The following is a 21,012-nucleotide window of genomic DNA, read 5'->3' as shown; positions in this document are numbered from 1 at the left end:
AATAAGTTTAATACGCACCTGGCATCATACATGGTTATTATAATATTATTGACTAAATTCTCTATGCTATACTTTATTTACAGCGTATTTGTAACTGCCAATTTTTACTTCTGGCTTTTTCACCCAGCCCCCGCAACCCCCTTTCCATCTGGCAACCATCAGTTTGTTCTCTGTATCTATAAGTCTGTTTCTGTTTTACTTGTTTGTTTATTTTTTTAGATTCTACATTAGTGAAATCATATGGTATTTGTCTTCCTCTGATCTGTGACCCCATTTTGACAAGCCCCTGTTTAGTTCAAATACCCCCAGGGAAGTCTTCCCTGATTTCTTCACTCAAAGTTAAGCATTTATGCTCCCATTGCACTTTATTATTTTTAAATTTAGGTACAACATAAAGTGCATAAAAATTGACAAATTTTTACATGTGCACCCAGAGTAACCATCACACAGATCTAGATATAGGACATCTTCAAATCCCCAGAAGTTTCTATTGTGTTTCCTCCTATCATTACCTCTATCCCCAGTGTTAACTTCTATTTTGGCTTTTATCCTCGATTAACATTTGGTTGTTCTTGAATTTCGTATAAATGGAATCATGTAGTGTGTACTTTTTTTATGTTTGGCTTTTTTCACTCAATATTATATCTGAGAGTTTCATCCATCATATAATTCATTCTTTTTTGTTGCTGAGTATTATCCGTTGTACAACTATAATACAATTTAATGTACTGTTGATGGATATTGAAAAGATGGATTCTTTTCAATTTTTGCCTATTATAAATAATGCTACTAAGAATATTCTCATAGATGTCTTTTGGAAGAACTACCTATGCACTAATTTTTCTAGGGACTATATCTAGGAGAAGGATTGCTGGGTCATAGGGTAGGTGAATATGAATATTTAATTTTGGTAAATGATATTGCCAAACAGTTTCCCAAAATGGTCCTACCAAGTTATACTCCCGTCAGCAGGGTGTGAGAGTTTCAGTTTCTTCACATTCTCACCAACATTTTTAATTTTAGGCATTCCGGCGGGTGTATAGTAGTATCTCACTGTGGTTTTAACACGTTGCGTACGGATCACGAGAATCTTCACGAGGGATTTAAACCCCGCCGTACGCAACGTGTTAATTTGCATTTTCAAGATGAGTAAGCACTTTTTATGCACTCAGTGGCCATTTGGAGGTCCTTTTTTGAGATCCTGTTCAAGTCGTTTGTCCGGTTTTTATTGGTTGTCTTTTTCTTACTGGTTTATAGGAGTTCTTTAGAATTGCAAATACGAGACCTTTGTCAGATATATGTGTTATGGATATTTTCTCCTGTCTGTGGTTTGCCTTTTCATTCTTCTTTTTTTTTTTTTAAGATTTTATTGGGGAAGGGGAACAGTGTGTACTTTCAGGACTTTTATCCAAGTCAAGTTGTTGTCCTTTCAATTTTAGTTGTGGAGGGCGCCGTTCAGCTACAAGTTGTTGTCCTTTCAGTCTTAGTTGTGGAGGGTACAGCTCAGCTCCAGGTCCAGTTGCCGTTGCTAGTTGCAGGGGGCACCGCCCACCATCTTTTGCGGGAGTCGAACCGGCAACCTTGTGGTTGAGAGGACGCGCTCCAACCAACTGAACCGTCTGGGAACTTAGAGGCAGCTCAGCTCAAGGTGCCATGTTCAATTTCAGTTGCAGGGGGCGCTGCCCACCATCCCTTGCGGACTCAAGGAATTGAACTGGCAACCTTGTGGTTGAGAGCCCACTGGCCCATGTGGGAATCGAACCAGCAGCCTTCGGCATTAGGAGCACGGAGCTCCAACTGCCTGAGTCACCGGGCCGGCCCCTTGCCTTTTCATTCTTTTTTTTTTTTTTTTTTTTTTTTTTTTTTTTTAAAGATTTTTATTGGGGAAGGGGAACAGGACTTTATTGGGGAACAATGGTCAAATTGTTGTCCTTTCAATCTTAGTTGTGGAGGGTTCTGTTCAGCTTCAAGTTGTTGTTCTTTCAGTCTTAGTTGTGGAGGGCGCAGCTCAGCTCCAGGTCCAGTTGCCGTTGCTAGTTGCAGGGGGCACAGCCCACCATCCCTTGCGGGAGTCGAGGAATTGAACTGGCAACCTTGTGGTTGAGAGCCCATGCTCCAACCAACAACTGAGCCATCCGGGAGGCAGCTCAGCTCAAGGTGCCGTGTTCAATCTTAGTTGCAGGGGGCAGAGCCCACCATCCCTTGCGGGACTCGAGGAATTGAACTGGCAACCTTGTGGTTGAGAGCCCACTGGCCCATGTGGGAATCGAACCGGCAGCCTTCGGAGTTAGGAGCACGGAGCTCTAACCGCCTGAGCCACCGGGCCGGCCCCGCCTTTTCATTCTTAATGATATCTTTGATGAAGAAAAGTTCTTGATTTTAATTAAGTTGCATTTATGAATCTTTCCCCTTATGATCATTGCTTTTGGTGTCCTGTTTAAAAAAATCTTTGCCTTCTTCCCATTTCATTTTGATTTACCTGTCCTATTTATGTGCCTCTTCCCCACAGCTGTGAGATTCTTTTTTTTTTTAACTTCTATTTATTTGTGTTTTTTCCAGGACCCATCAGCTCCAAGTCAAGCAGTTGTCTCAATCTAGTTGTAGAGGGCACAGCTCACAGTGACCCATGTGGGGATCGAATGGGCAACCTTGTTAAGGACACCATGCTCTAACCAACTGAGCTAACTGGCGACCCCCACAACTGTGAGATTCTGAAGGGCAGAAGCTGTGTCTGGGTCTGCTCTGTATACCCAGAATTTAGCATAGCGCCTGGAATATGGTAGCAGTTCAGGAATCACTTGATTAATGAATTTATGCACTGCATGAAGTTAACACACATAGTATCTATGCACAAAGATTTTATTTCTAATGATGAAAATAGACAGACAATACTGAGAAAACCCTTGCTACATATATGTAAGAAGGAATAATTATAACTGGCTATTACATCCTTTGAAACTGCATATGAGCTGCTTTCTGTGTATGAAATTTCTATGCATGCAGATGTATATATGTCTGAAGCAAAAGCTGGTAAATAGCTATTGAAAAGTTCATTAAATAGGATCCAGTTTTCATTGTACTGGTAAAAGGGAATCATTTGGAGCTTAAATGAATTCTTGTTTCTTCCCAGAGAATTGAATTTAGATAGAAGATACCACTAGGCTGAGGACACACAAAGCTTTATAATACAAAGAACCATTCATTCACCCTATAAAACACATTTACAGACTATTTCATTAGATCCTTACAATAGACCTAAAGCAAGTAAAATAAATGTTAGGTTAGCCTCATTGTGCGGATAAAGGGATTATAGCCCAAAGGAATTTGACTTGCTCAGAGTAATAGTGAGTGAGGTTGGAGAGATGAGCGTATGTTGTGTAACTCTACACCCCACACAGCCCCTCACACTGATGGCTGAGATATTGTTTTTCCCCAACCCAGATTCCAACTATCTTAATGTATTTCCTCTTGGAGGCAGTACTGTGGTGTTTTGACACCTGAGAAATCTGTGTCTCAATTCCTGCTACAAATATTTATCAGTTGTTTACTGCACCTCAGTAATAATCTGAGCCTTAGTTTCTCATTTATAAAATACCTGCCTCAAGTTTATTTTGAGAGTTAAATAAGATGCAAGCTGCCTAGAGTGGGTTAGTCCTCTCCTGTTCTTGAATCTCAGCTTAGCAAAAGGGATTTTATATGTAGTGTCTGTTAGACATCTTGTAATCAGGCAATTAGAATGATCTGATGGCTGACTGCCAGGTATCACTTGGATGTTTAGAAGGCATCTCTGTTCAGAACCCAGTGGCTTATCTAATAGCAGACACTCTCATATGACTATCTAAATGGTGCTTTTAGAGCAAAGAAAAGTGCTGGAATTTGGCTTTAACCCCTTAAAGGGCCAAACTTAGTTGGGGCTGGTGATGACAGCTGTAGGTCTTTGTTCCTTAGGACAAATTTGTGACAATTAGTTCGGTGATTAACCTTATGAACAAGACACTTCTTTTAGCAACTATACGAGCATACTTGCAATAGTTTTACTAAGGCCAGCTTTCGGTTAAGTTTGTACTTCTCTGTAGCAGGCCCTCTATTGTAACAGCGGCTTGGTCACTGCCACGAAAGAATTAAAGTATTACCTTTCCACAAATGTGTTATCTTAGAATTCGATCTATTGGAGACACAGCTACTAGTTATCACTCTATTGGTGATATTTCTAGGGAGCAGCAAATGGGAGTCTGAGGGCACAAATTAAGAATGGGGCCTGGGTAGGAAAATAATTTGCCTAACACCATAAAAGGATTCCCAAAGCTGAAAGGCTTGGGAGAACAGGATACACAGATGTTCCATGCTGGGGGATACTGTGGGGTCTGGAGGTGGGATCTGAGCAAGGAATAGAGGAAGTTGAGAAATGGAATTCAGTGGCAGGAGGAAAAGGGAAAAGATGACAATCAGGCCAGTCTTTCCCAGATAAAAGTGACAGACTAATCAGCTTCCTTGTGGGTGGGCTCCAACCTCAACTGACAGCTGACTAAACAAGAGCACATTCCCTTAATTGGAGGGAGAAAAAAAGGAAGATAGGAGATGTTGAAAGAGCTGCCATTTTTGCCAGTGCACTGAAGAGGAAGTTCTAGTTTTTTTTAGTTCATTAGTATAAAAATAAAACTTCTTCCCACTCCTCCTCCCAGTGACTTCTATCTAATGAACACTTTACAGTCCTTTTCACTTGACCCCCAGGCAGAATTAGACATTGTTGGCTGCTAGATCCTTCTTGAGCATTCTGTCTTGGCTCCCTAGACACCCCACTCTGGTGTGTCTCCTCCCTCACGAGCTGCATCTCCTTGACGGGGCCTCTTTACGTTGGTCATCTCCAGGCCTGGATTCTGGGCACTCTGATTTTCTCCCCAGGTGACCTCATTCTTTCTCAACTTCTCATATATTAAACTCCATGTATAATGATTTTTCAAATTTCTAACTCCAGTCCACCTTACCTCCAAGTTGCAGACTCACACGTCCAACTTCCTATACTGTACCGCACTTGGAAATACAATTAACACATCCAAAATGATTGCTCTCTCATCAAACCTGCGTGATCCACCCGTCTTCCCACCTCAGTGATGATACCACTATCTACCCACCTGCTGGAAACTTGAGTCATTCGATTTCTTTCCTTCCTTCCTTTCCTCCGCCACATCTAATCCAACATTGTCTTTTAATTTCTACCTTTAAAATGCATCTATAATTTATGCATTACTTCCAAGTTCCATTGCCACCACTCTGGTCCAGGCAACGTTTTGTACCTTGATCGTTCAGTGGTCTCTACTCTTGCTCTTTCAATCACCATCCACGTAAATGGCTTCATTACACTTGGGACACTAGCTGAGCCCCTTACCAGGGCCTAACAAGGCCTTGCATGATGTAGCTTTTACTCATTTTATGCCATTCCCTTTGCTCACTACATGCCAGGCACACGTTGGCTTTCCCTCAATACCTCAAATACATAAAAGAATTTCTTGCTCCACGGCCTTTGCATTTGTCATTCTGTTTGTAAGTTTTCCTTCCATCCTTACCATGGCCACCTTCTTTTCATCCTTCAGGTCTCAGCCTAAATATTATTCCCCAACATCTTATTTAAAGCAGAATTCGCTCCTTACTAGTTTTTCTCCTAGTATTTGAATCAAATCTGGTTTTTTTCATTTGCTTCTTGTCTGTATGTCTAATTAAAAAGAAAGTTCCTTGAGGGCAGGGGCTGTGCGTGTTTTGTTCATCACCATATCTCTATTATTTGGCATATTGTGAGGCTCATTACGGCTGGAGGAATGGGAAAGGTACCCTATTGGCCCAATATAGGAAGGTGCCCACCCCTTGACCAGTCCATGTAGCCAGGGAAACAAGGTCTTGAGAGAAGATGGCAAGGCTCATGAGGATATGTTGCTGAAGCATGGAGGTGATGGGCAGTTCCACAAGAGGAAGAAAAGTAGCAGCACAAACTGGTCCCTGAGGTTACTGTGAGCTAGGTGGCAATCTCCATTTCTACTGAACAATATAATCGTATCTCCTGGCTTTTCTATTAATTTAGTAATTACTTTTTTTCTTCACTTGCTTATGCCAAGTCCTTAGTCATTAGTCATTATTAGTTTGAAAAACTAAACAGACACTTGAATTGCCCAAACGTGTCAAATATAGAATCTTACTTTCCCATCAAGGCTAGCAAACCCAATCATTTCATGACAATTTGACCAACAATTATGGAAAACTTACCATAAATGTCCAACATACTACTAAGAACAGAAAAAACTAGCAAGCATTATCCTTGAAAATGGGACAATGAACTAACTTTTGTCTATAAATACTACTGTCCTAAATATGAGAATATGAGGGAAAGCTTTTAAAACCTGGATTGTATTAATAAAAGTTATATCCACAGTCTTATCTAACAAAACAATGCGAAAAACTAATACTGAAAAGTTTTTTATTTTATTTTCAAGATCAAATATTACAACAGGACATTTACATGTATTTATAAAAAATGCAGCAGTTGAATTTATAGATCAGAGGTTTCCTTGAGTTTGGTCCCTCTCTCAGCACAGTGAGCTGATGTCTTCAAAAGACTTATCGTCCCACTCCCCTCCCTCCCCCACCCAAAATGTCCCACCCCCCCCTCCCCAATTCAAGTTGCAATAATATAAAGCAACTGGGTACAACACAGCAAGAATATTCACAATTTGGTACAGCCAAAACCAGAGGATCAACTGAGAGAAAGATCCTCATTTCAGAAATCATTTACCTATAGACTATGTGTATCTATAGATATATCACACCCAGTTATCTAAGATTTCCCTGGTTTTAGAGCAAGTGGAAGTTCCATTGAGTCTTAGCCAGCAGTTACAGCTCTGCCTTATCTAATGGCATGTTTTTCTCCTACAAGTTTAGATTTTCTACGGCCTCTGTGTCTTTAAATTGAAGGCTTTCCCTAGCACCTTTATCACTTACTAGATAGATATACAAGAGGGTCTCTATTGTGTCGTGAACAAAAAATTTAGTGGATGATCCAGTTGCCCCTTACTCACTGGTCCCAAAGACTTCTTCCCACTTTTTTTTTTTTTTTTAAGGAGGGCGCGACTCACAGTGGCCCATGCAGGGATCACACCGGTAACCTTGGTGCTACCAGCACCACGCTCTAACCAACTGAGCTAACCGGCCACCCCAACCTTCTTCCCACTTTTGAGAAGACCTGCAGAAACAAATGGTCTCTCCTAGCACCATGGGATTAAAAGCCTAGAAAACAGAACTACCTGTGCATTTTAGGGGGCACTTGCCAGAAACACTACAATAGGAGCATTGTCTATGTCCATTATCTTCCTGGATTCAGTGACTAAGTTCCACTACAGATAAAATTTAGAGCCTGTCCTGCATTAAGAATGCAAATCTCACTAAGACCACCACTTTGTCCAAAATAAGCTGAGTATACAAATATCCCAGGGAATCTCTAAATACTGTTAGGAACCGCTTGAGAAACACTTTAAAGCAAATACCCCAAGTTGACTTCACTCAAGTTCCCAACCCACCCCCATCCCTATCCCCAAAGAAATTTCATTCCTTGATTAACCTCTCTGAATAAGGTGGGAAATGAGGTTTGAAAAATGACATGAAAAATGTTTAAAAAACACAATTAATGAAGACATGCCAGAACTGGACATCCCAGATGATTCAAATCACACTGTTCAAACTGAACTCATACACAAAGCATGCACAGAGCCTACAAACACTCCTGAGTTTCCATGGAACAATCAATACCTACTTGAAAACAGACTTTGCTTCTTTAAGGGCTTAAAAAAAAGACACCAGGTGCTTATAAGTTGTTAACAATCAAAAGGAAAACCGTTCTAAGAAAAAAGATTCTTAAAGGAGTGAATAAAATTTTGTCTAACAGATTCATGCCACAACTTGGATGAAAGCCCCTTAAAGTCCAAGTCCCATGTTAGCATCAACTGGTACTCATTTCTGTTTTCCAGTAGATGTTTTAAATAGCCTTTCCAAACCGAAGGGACAAACCTAGGAAAGGAACAAGGCCCAAGTCCCAAAATGGGTTAAGATAAAAGGCCCCTACTATAAGCTTGCTACTCATTAACTAAAAAGTGGATATCACATAACTACTTTCATTCTAATTAGCAGGTAAAGGGATTTTCTGGTGGCAATGGTCACGCCATGTGAGGTTTAACTTACAGGGCAATAAATTATCAAAAAGTTATTAAGAGCATATGATTAGTGTCAAAAACCTATTTATATTTTGAATCACACCATTTAATTTATTGATAGTTTCCATTATTAAGAACACAGAAGCTTTGAGAAAGCATACTATAAAACCATTTTGTTTAAAACAGCAAGATATCCAACTGAGCATCAACATTTCAATGCCTTTAACTTGAAATAGATCCTGATGGCATATATTCTAAATCCAGCTATGACAGAGGGAAAATAAACAGAATGGCTCGGAATGATTCCATATCAAGAATCTTTCTCCCTTATCAGTTAAGATGCCCATACTGATTCCATGAAAAAAAACAAATAAAAAAGATTTTAAGGAAGGGAGTTCAATTCCAGATTAGAATTCATCTAACGCTTTGAAATGTTTCCCATTTACCATGTCTAATGAATGATGCATAGTAGCACAGTTAGATTAATAACTTCTTTTGATGGATATAAAATTTTTATGTTCAGTCCAGCTTAGCTTGACTATTCTTCTTATTTGAAAACCAAAGTGACCTTATAAGGGATATGAAAACTTAGGGCATTTTGATCTCTGTAGAGGAATATCATTAAGCAAACAACAAAAACTTGCTGTTTGTTGCAACAGAATTAAGTACAAGGCAACTTCCCATATTTATAAATTAACATGTGATTGTTCTTAGGCAAAATATCATCATTTGTATCTCTAATCCAACAATGTGGTTATCTTTTGAAAATACTTTACAGAAATGCTAAATTGTGTTTTATTAATGTAGTTCATATTGGATCGCCCAACTCTACTTTCAGATCATATGGCAAGGAAAGGCCTGTACCAAAAGTCATGTTTATGAGAATAACTGAGATTCTAAGCAATATAACAACATTCTGTAGGCTAAAAAGGGGGTGGGGGGTGTCATTCTATATTTGGAATAAGATAGTTCTTAAGTGGAGAGAAAATGAGCTCTAAAAATGTTTGCCTCAAATTCTTCATCTGTATATTAATTTATGAAAAAAATTTAAATGTTACATATTAAAATTTAGACATGAACTTCTTAACCATAGGCAATTTCATTAAAAATCATGACTAATTTTCAGAGAATGGACATCAAAAATCAGGAACAGAGAAAAGTAAAAGAGAAAGTAGTATTAAAAGATTTTCTAAATAAGGGTCCCATATCATTACATCCAGTAATTTTCACACAAGTTCACTTCATGGGAAAACTACCAAGGTCATCATAATCTCTATGAAACAATACTCTCGATTCTAAGCTCTCTAGCAGGATTGACACATAGGTGAGTCAAAGACCAAAATAACCATTATTAAGATACCAAACTTCAGCATAACAGGATAAATCAACATATTGGCTTGGTATTCTCTGTTGGTTATTTTTAGTACTAAAGAACATTCTTGCCACTATTGCAAAATGTGTGCAGTGCAATTCTAAGTTTCATGGCAAGACAGTCCAGACGTGCTAAACAAGGCAAATCACTACAGTTGAATATTCATAGCACACAGCTGTCCTGAAGCAGCCTTTTCATCCAGGCTTGTATGACTGGAAAATTGCCGTGCTCATCAGAGGGCTGGTTCTTCTGACTCGCATTTACTTTTACACAAGACAGTACTTATTCATCATCCTGCATCCCATAATTTACTATTGAGTAGTTAAATGAAAGAGGGCCAGAGAGAAAGAGAGAATGACACAATGGAGATACGCTCTATGGGACAAGAAATATTTTTAAAAGTCAGCCTAATTGGATCTGAAAAAGTTGTTTCTGCCAAAACTACGTGTAAATTCTACAACTGACACAAATCAATTTCCTAACAATTGCTCGGCAAGTCAAGTGTTTTGTTTAAGCACACAGGTAAAATAAAATTTTACTCTGGTGTCAATGAAATATTTGGTTGTCATTAATTACATTTTAGTCATATTCAACAATGATTAGGAATACCACATTAAGTTTTTAAAAGTAATGAATTATATTTAAAAGATCATTACTAGATCTATAACTATTACACTCTCCTTTTTGGAGATTTCAGTCATAGTGAGGTTAGATCAAGTTATTGGGCAAATGATACCTGGACACAGAAAAAAAAGCAAAGGAATTAATTAGCAAGTATACTTTTAATTAGCCTAGGGATAATATATTAAAAGGGAGAGACCTAAAAGCATAAAATTTTGGAGTGGAAGGGATTTCAGAGATAATCCTTTTCAGTGGTCTAAAATCTGTGGGTTCCTAGAGTTTCTGCTCGGGTCTGCAATTCCACATGCACATTTACATTTTCTCCATCTATGGGATTAATGATATTAATAATTTATAGGCATAGCACAAATTCCACAGCTTTAAGGAAAGAAACCAAATGATACTTCACAGAACCAAACAATGAGATACTAACCTTTTGACTGAATCCCCTGTTGTAGGAGTCTACAGCAGGGGAGTTAAAGAGCATGGACTCTGGATGTCAATTCTGATTTTGTCACTTACTAGCTGTGACATCCTGAAACAAGTTCTCTGAACTTCAGTTTTCTTTCTTATCTACAAAATGGGGAAAATATGCATTTTCTAGAGTTCTTAGGAAGATTAAGGGAGAAAATGCATATAAAGTACCTAGCACATGTTAGTCAAAATTAGTTCCCTGTTCTTCTTTTATTTGGCTGTTCTTTTTCTCTTCTGGTTCCTTCCTAAATCAAATTCAAAAGGTTTCCTGTCACTTTTTCCCCACTAGTTTTCATTTTATCTCCCTATACATGTCTTGTCACTTACTCTCAAAGTCTATCTTGTTCTTTTCCCTACCTTTTATAATCTCTTTCAAAAGGAATGACTATTTTTAACTATTTTTTAACTATCATACTAACCTCATTTAATCTATTTAATAAAACCTCTCCTCCAAAGAACAAAGGAATTTGCAGAGGAAATAAGACAAAGTAGAGGAGGCATACTCCCTAAGTGGATTAAGTTCTTGAGTAAAGCAATATTCCATATTCACTCTTCCCATGTACAATCCATAATCCATCCTCCCACAGGCCTCTGTATCAAGCCCATGATAATTATACTCCTGCCTCAAAACAAAATAAAATCCTTTACATCTTGAACTCTAAACACCCCAGCTGTATCTAAGTTGGGTCAATATCTCATGCCCTATCTCTTTGATATGCTTACTTAAATCACTTTATATATATATACTTGGTCATCTCACAGTTGAAAAAGTCACTTTGGTTTCTCATAAATGGATATGCCAGGGCTGAGCTTATCAAAAAGAACTACGTCCTATCATTAATGAACATGTTGTCTCAGGTTCTCTAGATATGTTTTATAAAGAGAAGCTAACAGGTAAAAGAATGAAAGAATCCTATAGGGAAAGTTCTTGACTTCACATTTTTGACAGATTTGGGCTTTAGCTGTGACTTGACTTTGCTGAGTGGAGATGGGTGCCATTACAGCACCAAAGCTGGGCATATCCTCACTTCTTACCCTGTACCTCTCTGAATTTTTAGATATCTGACCTTGTCTACTACCAACAATTTTTTTACCCTCTAATGCGCCTTTGATAGTGTATAGCTCTGTTCCTTAGATAGCAAGTATGTTATCCAAGTTCAGAGATACAAATGAGGAATTAACATGAAAACCATATTTCCTCAATAATTCAGAAGTTGCTAGTTAGCCTCGAGAGCCTATGAAAAAACACCAAAGTGGTATTACTCAGTCACCAATCTAAAGAGAGAACTTTGACTCAAGGTATAAATGAAATTGTAATTATATAAATATATTTATAAATATTTATACAATTATATACTTATACATAAGCACTTACACAGACTTAAGAAAAAATGTAAGAACATTAATTCAAAAGGACTCACTGAAGAAGAAACAGAATTTTCCATGATTTCCTTGAGGAGAAACATTACTCATTCTTTAGGGAGGGTCCCTCAAAATTCACCCATTAGAAACCATATTCTCTAACTGTATACTAGGCAACACATCTTTTTTTCTTTTTTCTTTTTTAATCAACTAGTTACCAAGAGAGTGATCTTAAAGTAGATGGGAACCTAAAGGTCTCTGAGCAATAACAGCAATTTACGTTCCTCAAGTAGAAGAAGCAATCAATCTAAATCCCCAATTGACAAAATAGGTCCATTTTACATTACGGTTTTATAGAAAGTTAAATTTCTGAGTTTGTCACCAGAATCACCACTACCCCTTCAAAGGACTCTAAAGTTTAAAATAAGAACTGAGCATACAGTGAAACTGATAGTCGAATAGTATTATATAGATTCAAGATGGCATCTTCTAAATAATACTGAAAAAAGCATTCACCAACTACAATTTGAACGTGGCTTTTGCAGGCAGAAAAAACCCCACAAGATCTGGTCTACTGGTAAACTTCCCCACCTCCCTTATTCAATGTTGTCTTATGAATTGAATTTAAAGGTCTTCCTCTTAGAGAGGCTTTCAGTTTTGATAACTTTTGCAAGAAAACAGCTTGAGGAATTAAGCTAATTTAGTCACCAGAGCCTTTATAGACTGTTCCAAACAGGGGCGGGGGGGAAAAAAAATCATTATTTCTAACCAAAGGAACGTGGTTAGATACTCTCAGCTGCATTTTTGTCTTTTTCCCCCAGGACATACACAAGTATGCCTTAGAGCACATGGGACAATCAATAACCATGGTGGTTACAACTACAAGCCATTGTACTGCATGAGTATGAACTGCTGCCTTCCTACAGATCACTTGTGGACCCAAAGAATGGAAGGGCCAAAGGAACGAATATGCTGTACTGGCAAAAACAGCAAGCATCTTCCTATGTCGGTCACCACAATATGCTCACTAAGTGTCCATTCCGGGACTAGCAGGATCAATACAGTTTACAGAGTAATAACAACGAAAGCTGTCTCAGGCTAGGATATTGAAAGACACCCCATGCTATCCACCCTATGTTTAACACTCATTCTGCCAATAACACAGATCATGGAAATAACTCTAGCTGAGGGTATGGAATTCCTTTGAAAAAAATTTTTTTTATATATAATGAGTAAATAATTACAAGGGATGCTTTTTCCATGTAAACAAAAGCCTGGATATTTTGTTATGTGATATTTCCTATATGAATAATAAAACATATGTTAGAGAATTTCTTCTCCCTGCTAAAAATGGGGCTTACAAAAAAGGGAGGTTGTTCTTATTCTGAATCTAGCCGGTCCTTTACCAAAAGAGTCTGAGGAGTAACATCAGTTGATCCCGAAAAAGTGCCGTGCAAGAGATCACTTCTTGGAACACACATTTCCTGCTGCCAGTATTAGGAGGTCTTATCCTTACACTTCCATTTGGTCACCCAATTAGGTAAGAAAGACAGAAAAGAAAAGTAGAAAAAAGAAAATAGGAGAGGAGAGAAAAAGACTGATTATAGGAGAGAGCAAGGAATAAAAGAGAAGGCAGGTGACTTGCTTGCCCAACTTTGGCTCTATGATCCCATGAGCCAAAATGCATACTCAGTGACATGGTATCTCACAGGAAAAGGGAAAAAAGGGGTAAGCTGAGAGAGGTCAGGCCATGATGTTAATTTCTTTCCTGTACAAAGACAGTCTCTTGAGGACAAAGGCCTGCCTCTTGTAATGTAATGTCATAGTCCAGATGAGAGAGTTTCCTTCGAGGGAAGTTGGTGAGAAGTTCAAAACGTTCATTTGGATATCCTTTAGACTGGACATGCTTCACCAAAGCCTATGAAAAATAAACAAAGACAAGGCTGTTAGATGTAAGTAGAAAGAGCACATTAAAGAATTACATATATGACATTCATTTTTATCATATCAGGAAGACATGAAGTTTAAGTTACTCTTTCAGATAACCGAAGCCTAGCCTTGTGGAAGGGCCCATATAACCCTCTGGATGGGGAGATAATAAACCTGTATCCAATAATTTAGGGCCATCAAGTGATACTGAAATATAAAGGTTATTATGGTTTCCTTAATAAAGAAACCCACTGTCTGTTTATAAAATTATCGTCCTCGTTTTTAAACACTTGATCAGTTTTCCTTCCTTTTTTTGATCAGGGAAGACATGTTCTTCATTCTACCGACAGCCAATCTTGCCACTTTTGCACTAAACCCCTTTTTGCCTTCTCAGAAACCACGCCACTATAGAATATGCCGTCTTTTACAGGTATCTTCAACATCTCCCTCTCTACAGATGCTTCCCACCAGACTTAAAAAACGCTCAGTCTTTCTCCTTCAACCATTTTACCCCTCTGATTACTGTCCACTCCCCTTCTAGCCTCACAACCAAACATCTCAAAAAAGTTGTCTATACTTGCTCTATCCATTGTCTCATCTCCCATTAATTAATTCCCTTCCAAACACAAGACGTGGGCGACAGTCTGGGTATCAGCACCAGCAGCCAGATCGGACTTGCATTCGAGTCATACAGGCTTCAAGAATAGACTATCTCCAGCTGCAGAAAATGGCCAGGTATAAACACCTGATCAAAGGGGGATTCATTCATAGGCTAAGCTAAGCTAGTCAGGCTCATTCTCTTTTCCAGGAGTTGAAAAAAAAACGGGACAGGTCCATCATCTGTGGATTTTAGAGGAAAAAGCCTTCAGCATCACTATGATGGACCATGTACAAGTTGAGAGTTAAACACAAGTCACCAATAAACAGAGAATAATGGTGTGAACCAGAGAATTACAGGGGGGGAAACCAAATAGGCGCCCCATCAGAGAAACATGAAAAAATGGCCTTGGTTCTTAACTATTTTGCAGTTCCAGCTAAGAAATCCTGGAGCCCCACTATAGTCTCTACTCCCCTTTTCCAGGTAATAATTTCAGTCAGAAAATGAAATGCAGCCATGGAATAGAAGAGCCTGGACTGGAACAGACCCTATGTGACTTGCCTAAGGTAATTCAGGAAGGAAATAAGGTAATTAGAAGTAAGATTAACCTCAGTTAAGTTTCCAGTTAGAAGTCAGACTGAATACCTAACACTTATTTCAAAGAATCAAGTCAATTACACCAATGAATTAGTTTATCTACATCAAGTAAACACTTCCAATTAGATATACTCACTAGCAGCTTAGCTTGCTCTGGAAGAGTGATCTGTTCCCTTTTTCCATCTGGATACCGCAACATCAGTTGTGCTTTTGGTCCTACGGTAAAAAAAAAAAAAAAAAAGAAAAAAAGACACAAGAGCTTAAGATAGAAGACTAATTTACACAAATAAATATATCCCTTCAGTAATACTCAAGTTTCAAGTAAATCAAGTCTAGAATGTAACTCACCATTTACATCTATGCCCTCCACTATTCCATCTGATTTTTCAGGTGACATCTCCAATATTTCTGAATCCACAGCTGGCAATCCTTGGTGGTTTGTGGTTGTTCCAGGCTCAGTTCTGGTTTGGGGCTCAGTCAGTGGCCTTCTGTTTTCCTCTTTTCTATGCCCCAAATCTTTGTGGGGAGACTTTCTGGATTTGGCAAGATTCTCTATTTCCTCTTCTTCATCAGAGCCACAAACGGATATGAACTCCTCACTGCCAGAAAAAAGTTCAGATTCAGATTCTTCATCTGAGCGGCTATCCTGTTTTGTCTGTGATGAATCAAAATGTGTCTCTTGCAAGGAGGCTCTGATGGCAGCTTCTAGCTGGCTGTCTTCGCTTGCATCTATAAGGCTCTCCTGCAAGATGCAGTCATTAAACACAGGTGGAAAGAAAAAGAAAACAGTTAAACCAAAAATAGATAGTGAAGTCAAACAGGGCATAAGAAATATAATAGTCAACTTGCCATTATTAGTATCTGCTGAATGTATCTGTTCTACTAAATGTTTTCGCTATTTGTGGGCAACAACATTGTCGTACAGAACCAAGTTGGAATGGATAGCTTAAGAACAAAAATAAAAACTCATACCACCTGGCACAATGATGTTGCAAGCACAGGGGAGTTTTTTTGCATAAAAATGAATAAAATTAAGAAAACAGTTTATTCCCTGCCCAGAAAAAGAATTAAGGTTTTAAGTATAAAACCAAAACATTAAGTCTTTAAAATGACTACACACAGCAAAGCATGTCACCATTGTATTCAACTAACATCGTTGGATAGAAGGTTATCAATAAATAACTCAGTAATTATCATTTTCTAAAAAATCTAACAGATCTCTAACATTCAAAACAAAACAAAACACCGTATAATAAATAGGTTGTTTTTTCAAACACCAACTATATTTTCCCAAGCTTAATTGCAATAACCTTTTCATTGTGGTCATGAGAAATGCAAATTTTAATAGTTTTCCTCTTGGTAAAGTTCTAATGTCACGAATATCACTAAACTTATTCAGTCACAAAATATGGGTTGTTTGCCAAAGCAACTTGAGAAAGAAAAACAAAGTTGAAGGTGTCAAGCTCCCTGATCTCAAACTATATTACAAAGCTATAGTAATTAAAAGAGTATGGTACAAGCACAAAAATAGACACACAGATCAACAGAAAGCCCAGAAAACAAACCCATGCTTATATGGTCAATTAATCTATGACAAAGGAGGCAAGAATATACAATGGAGAAAAGACAGTCTCTTCAATAAATAGTGCTGGGAAAACTCGACAGATACATGCAAGAAAATGAAACCAGACTACTTTCTTACACCATATACAAAAATAAACTCAACATGGATTAAGTACTTAAATGTAAGTCCTGATACATCTGATAAAGGGTTAATATCCAAAAAATGTAAAGAACTCTTATAACTTAACACCAAAATAACAAACAATCCAATTAAAAAATGGGCAGAGGACCTAAACAGATGTTTCTCTCAAGAGGACATATAGATGGACAACAGAGATATGAAAAGATGCTCAACATCACTAACCATCAGGGAACAGCAAATTAAAACCACAATGAGATATCACCTCACACCTATCAGAATGGCTATCATTAATATATCAACATATAATATGTGCTGGTTAAGATGTGGAGAAAAGAGAACCCTTGTACACTGTTGGTGGAATTGTAAATTAGTGCAGCCACTATGTAAAACAGTATGGAGATTCCACAAAAAATTAAAAATAGAGCTGCCATATGATCCAGCAATTCCACTTCTGGGTGTTTATCTGAAGAAAATGAAAACAATAATTCAAAAAGAGTTATGTTCCTATGTTCACTGCACCACTGCTACTAATAGCCAAGATATGGAAGCAACCTAGGTGTCCACTGACAGGTAAATGGATAAAGAAGACGTGGTATATATACACAATGGAATATTACTCAGTCATAAAAAAGAATAAAGTCTTGCCATTTGAGACAACATCTATGGACCTAGAGGGTATTACGCTAAGTAAAATAAGTCAAAAAAACAAATATTGTCTGATTTCACTTATATGTGGAATCTAAATAAAACAAACAAAAAAATACATAGATACAGAGAAAAAACTGACAGTTGTGGAGAGGAGTGGGGTAGGAGGGATGGGTAGAAATGGGAAAGATTAAGTACAAACTTCCAGTTATAAAATAAGTCACAGGTATGTAATGTACAGCATAGGAAATAGAGTTAATATCATAATAACTATGTATGGTGACAGATGGTTAGACTTATTGTGGTGATCACTTTGTAAGGTATATAAATGTTGAATCACTGTGTTGTACATCTGAAATTAACATATGTACGTCAGCTATATATATGTATTAATATATGTATGTCAGCTATATATATGTATGTCATACATGTATATGTATGTCAACTATAATTTAAAAATTTAAAAATAGTAATAAAATAAAAATTAAACTTAAAAAAAGGGTTGTTTAAATGGAACTTATTTAGATCCTAACTCAAGCAAATGATACAAAAAAATTTGCAAGTTGAACACTGGATGTCTCATGACATTACACTGTTAATTTTTTAAGGTAAGTTAATTTTTTAAGGATTGTGTTTTAAAAATGAAAAAGAACCTTTGTGCTTTAAAGATACATACCAAAGTATAATGAATGAAACAACAAATTATGAGACTTGCCTTAAAATAATGTGAATAGAATGCAGCATAGATAAAACAAGACTGGCCACTTGTTGATAATTATTGAATTAGCTAATGGATATATAGAGGTTCAATAAATTCCTTCTACTTTTGAATATCCTTAAACATTTCCACAATAAAAAAAAGATTTATAAGTATGGGTTGCTAACACACAAGAAACTAAAGGAATCTCATTTTGAATTTCACTATCTGCCAAATTATATAGCAAAAAATAAAACATTTCAAATAAAGTTAAGGCTAATTTATCACACACACAAAAAAGCAAGTAGATGTGCCTATATGACTTGCAATTGCTTAGATGGACTATAAGTTTATAACAGTGACATTGCACAGCACATAGCTTGATTTTAAAGACTGTCACCATGGCAGACACCGCTGGCTTCCTAGTTCATATCCATTTTCCTTTAATTCCTTACTTATAGAATCCTAATCATGTCTATAAAAGAAAACATATCAAGCTGGAAGAAACTGTGGTTGGAGCTAAAGCAGCACTTACAGAGAAATTACAGAACTAAATGGCTATATTAGGAAAAAAAGGTCTCAAATTAATCATTAAGTTTCCATCTTAAATTAAGTAAGTACCCACATAGAAAAAGAAAAGAAAATTAAATCCAACTACACAGAAGGAAAAAAGAAAGGACAGAAATCAATCAATGACCTACAAAACAGAAGAAAAACCAAAGAAACCAAAAGCTGGTTCTTTTAAATAAATAAAATTGATAAGCCACTACCCAGACTGTCAGGAAAAATGAAGCCACAAATTACCAATAACAGGACTGTGAGAGGGGACATCACTACAGATACTACAGTCATTAAAGGAATAACAAGGAATTAAAATGAACAAATTTATGTCAATATATTCAACCTCTTAGATAAAATGGACAAATCTCTAGGACACAATCTACTAAAGCTCATTGCAGAAGAAATAGATCCCCGAGTAGTCTGTATCTATAATTGAAATTGAATTAGTAGTTTAAAATTTCCCACAAAGAAAACTCTTAGGCCCAGGTGGCTTCACTGGTGAATGTCAACAAATATTAAAGAAATAATAGCAATTCTAAACAAACTCTTCCAGAAAACAGAAAAGGAAGAAACACTTCCCAATTCACTGTGAGGCCAGCATTAACCTGATACCAAAACAAAACAAAGATATTAAAAAATATTATAAGGAAAACAAAACACTTAAAAACTACAAATAATATTTCTCATGAATAATGATACAAAGATTCTTGACAAAATTTTAGAAAATCAAACCTAAAAATATATTTAAAAGTAATGTATCATAATCAACTGGGTTTTAGCCCAAAAATAAAAGGTTGGTTTAACATTATTAAAAAATCAACCAACGTAATTCACTAAAAATTATAACCATATGATCATCCCAACAGATGTGAAAAATCATGACAAAATCCCCTCATGATAAAAACTCAGTAAACTTGGAATAGAAGGTAACTTCCTTAACCTGATTAAGCGTATCTGTACACAACATATAGTTAGCCTCAAATTTAATGGTGAAAGATACTTTCACCAGAACACCAGAAACAAGGATGTCTAATGTCTCACTACTTCTGTTTAACTTAGTACTGGAGGTCCTAGCTAAGAAAGAAAAATAAAAGGCATAGAGATTGTAAAGGAAGAAGTAAAATAAGTGTACTTGCTGACAACATGACCATCTATCTAGAAAATTCAAAGGTATCTACAAAAAAGTAACTAGAACTATAAGTTAATTTAGCAAGGTTGTAGGCTACAAGGTCAACATACAAAAACTAACATTGCTGAGAGAAATTCAAGACTTTAAATAAACGGAGATATATGTACCATGCTCATAAATCTGCAGACTCAATATTTTTTAGGATGTCAAATCTCTCCAAAACGATACATAGTCAATGCAATTCCAATCAAAGTCCTAGTAGCTCTTTGTAGAAAGTGACAAGCTGATTGTAAAAACTTATATGGAAATGCAAAGGACCTGAAATAACCAAAACTACAAAGTTGAAGGACTTAACCATGAGATTTCAAGACTTATCATAAAGCTACAGTTATCATTAAGATAGTGAAATATTGGTATAAAGAAAGATATATCAATCACTGAAAAGACTAGTCTATAAACCCACATATATATGATCAATTTTTGACAAAGGTACAAAGGCAATTCAATGGAAAAAGGAGAATCTTTTCAACAAATGGTGCTGAAACAAGTATACAGCCATATGCAAACAAACAAGAAACTGCAACTCGACCCTACCCTAAACACCGTATACAAGAAATAATTCAAAGTGGATCACTGATTTAAGAGCTAAAACTATAAAAAACATGGGTCTTTACCATCTCGACCTCATTATATACAATTAAACTTAATCACCCATCACCACTTCTTAGTCATACTTACTGAGCGGGCACATTTTTTGGGGGGACTACTAGAGAGTCCATCCAGTTGCCCATGTTCACCAAGAAATCCTGTCACTTGGTCCAAAAAAGAAGATACATCTAACTGGTGCCACTCTACTAGCTTCTGACCTGAAAATTAAAAACCAGGATATATAATGAAATCAACATGCCTTCTGAACATTCTCATTACTTATTTTGGCATATGCATAATTAAAATTTATTGGGAATACCCTTCACCAGCTTAAGATGCATAGTGTTTTCATAACCTAGAGGATCCACTAATTACAATCAACCTAAGAGATTCCCACCCATCAAAACAGGGCAACAACTTTATCTGCTGATATCACTTATTCCCATTTAAGAAGAGATTTACCCAAAGCAGTATCTATATAG

The 21,012-nt window shown here is 37.0% G+C and overlaps 1 protein-coding gene across 2 annotated transcripts in view; it reads right to left on the bottom strand.

Annotated features, from left to right (window-relative positions):
- Window positions 1-6,452: 6,452 nt before the first annotated feature.
- Window positions 6,453-21,012, bottom strand: part of UBXN7 (UBX domain protein 7) — a 57,224-nt gene continuing 42,664 nt past the window's right edge. For both annotated transcript variants that reach the window (XM_074330086.2, XM_019723668.3), the window contains 4 exons: window positions 20,621-20,748; window positions 15,494-15,887; window positions 15,282-15,361; window positions 6,453-13,939 (listed from right to left, as the gene is read on the bottom strand). In XM_074330086.2, the coding sequence (XP_074186187.1) occupies window positions 13,778-13,939; window positions 15,282-15,361; window positions 15,494-15,887; window positions 20,621-20,748 (764 nt within the window). In that variant the 3' untranslated portion in view covers window positions 6,453-13,777. The remainder of the gene's footprint in view (window positions 13,940-15,281; window positions 15,362-15,493; window positions 15,888-20,620; window positions 20,749-21,012) is intronic.

Source organism: Rhinolophus sinicus, chromosome 17 (genome assembly GCF_057876585.1).
Source record: "Rhinolophus sinicus isolate RSI-liver-muscle chromosome 17, RSI-T2T, whole genome shotgun sequence".
NCBI classification, from domain to species: domain Eukaryota; kingdom Metazoa; phylum Chordata; class Mammalia; order Chiroptera; family Rhinolophidae; genus Rhinolophus; species Rhinolophus sinicus.
The sequence above is the reverse complement of the archived record's forward strand: the minus strand, read 5'-3'. Positions and strand labels throughout refer to the sequence as shown.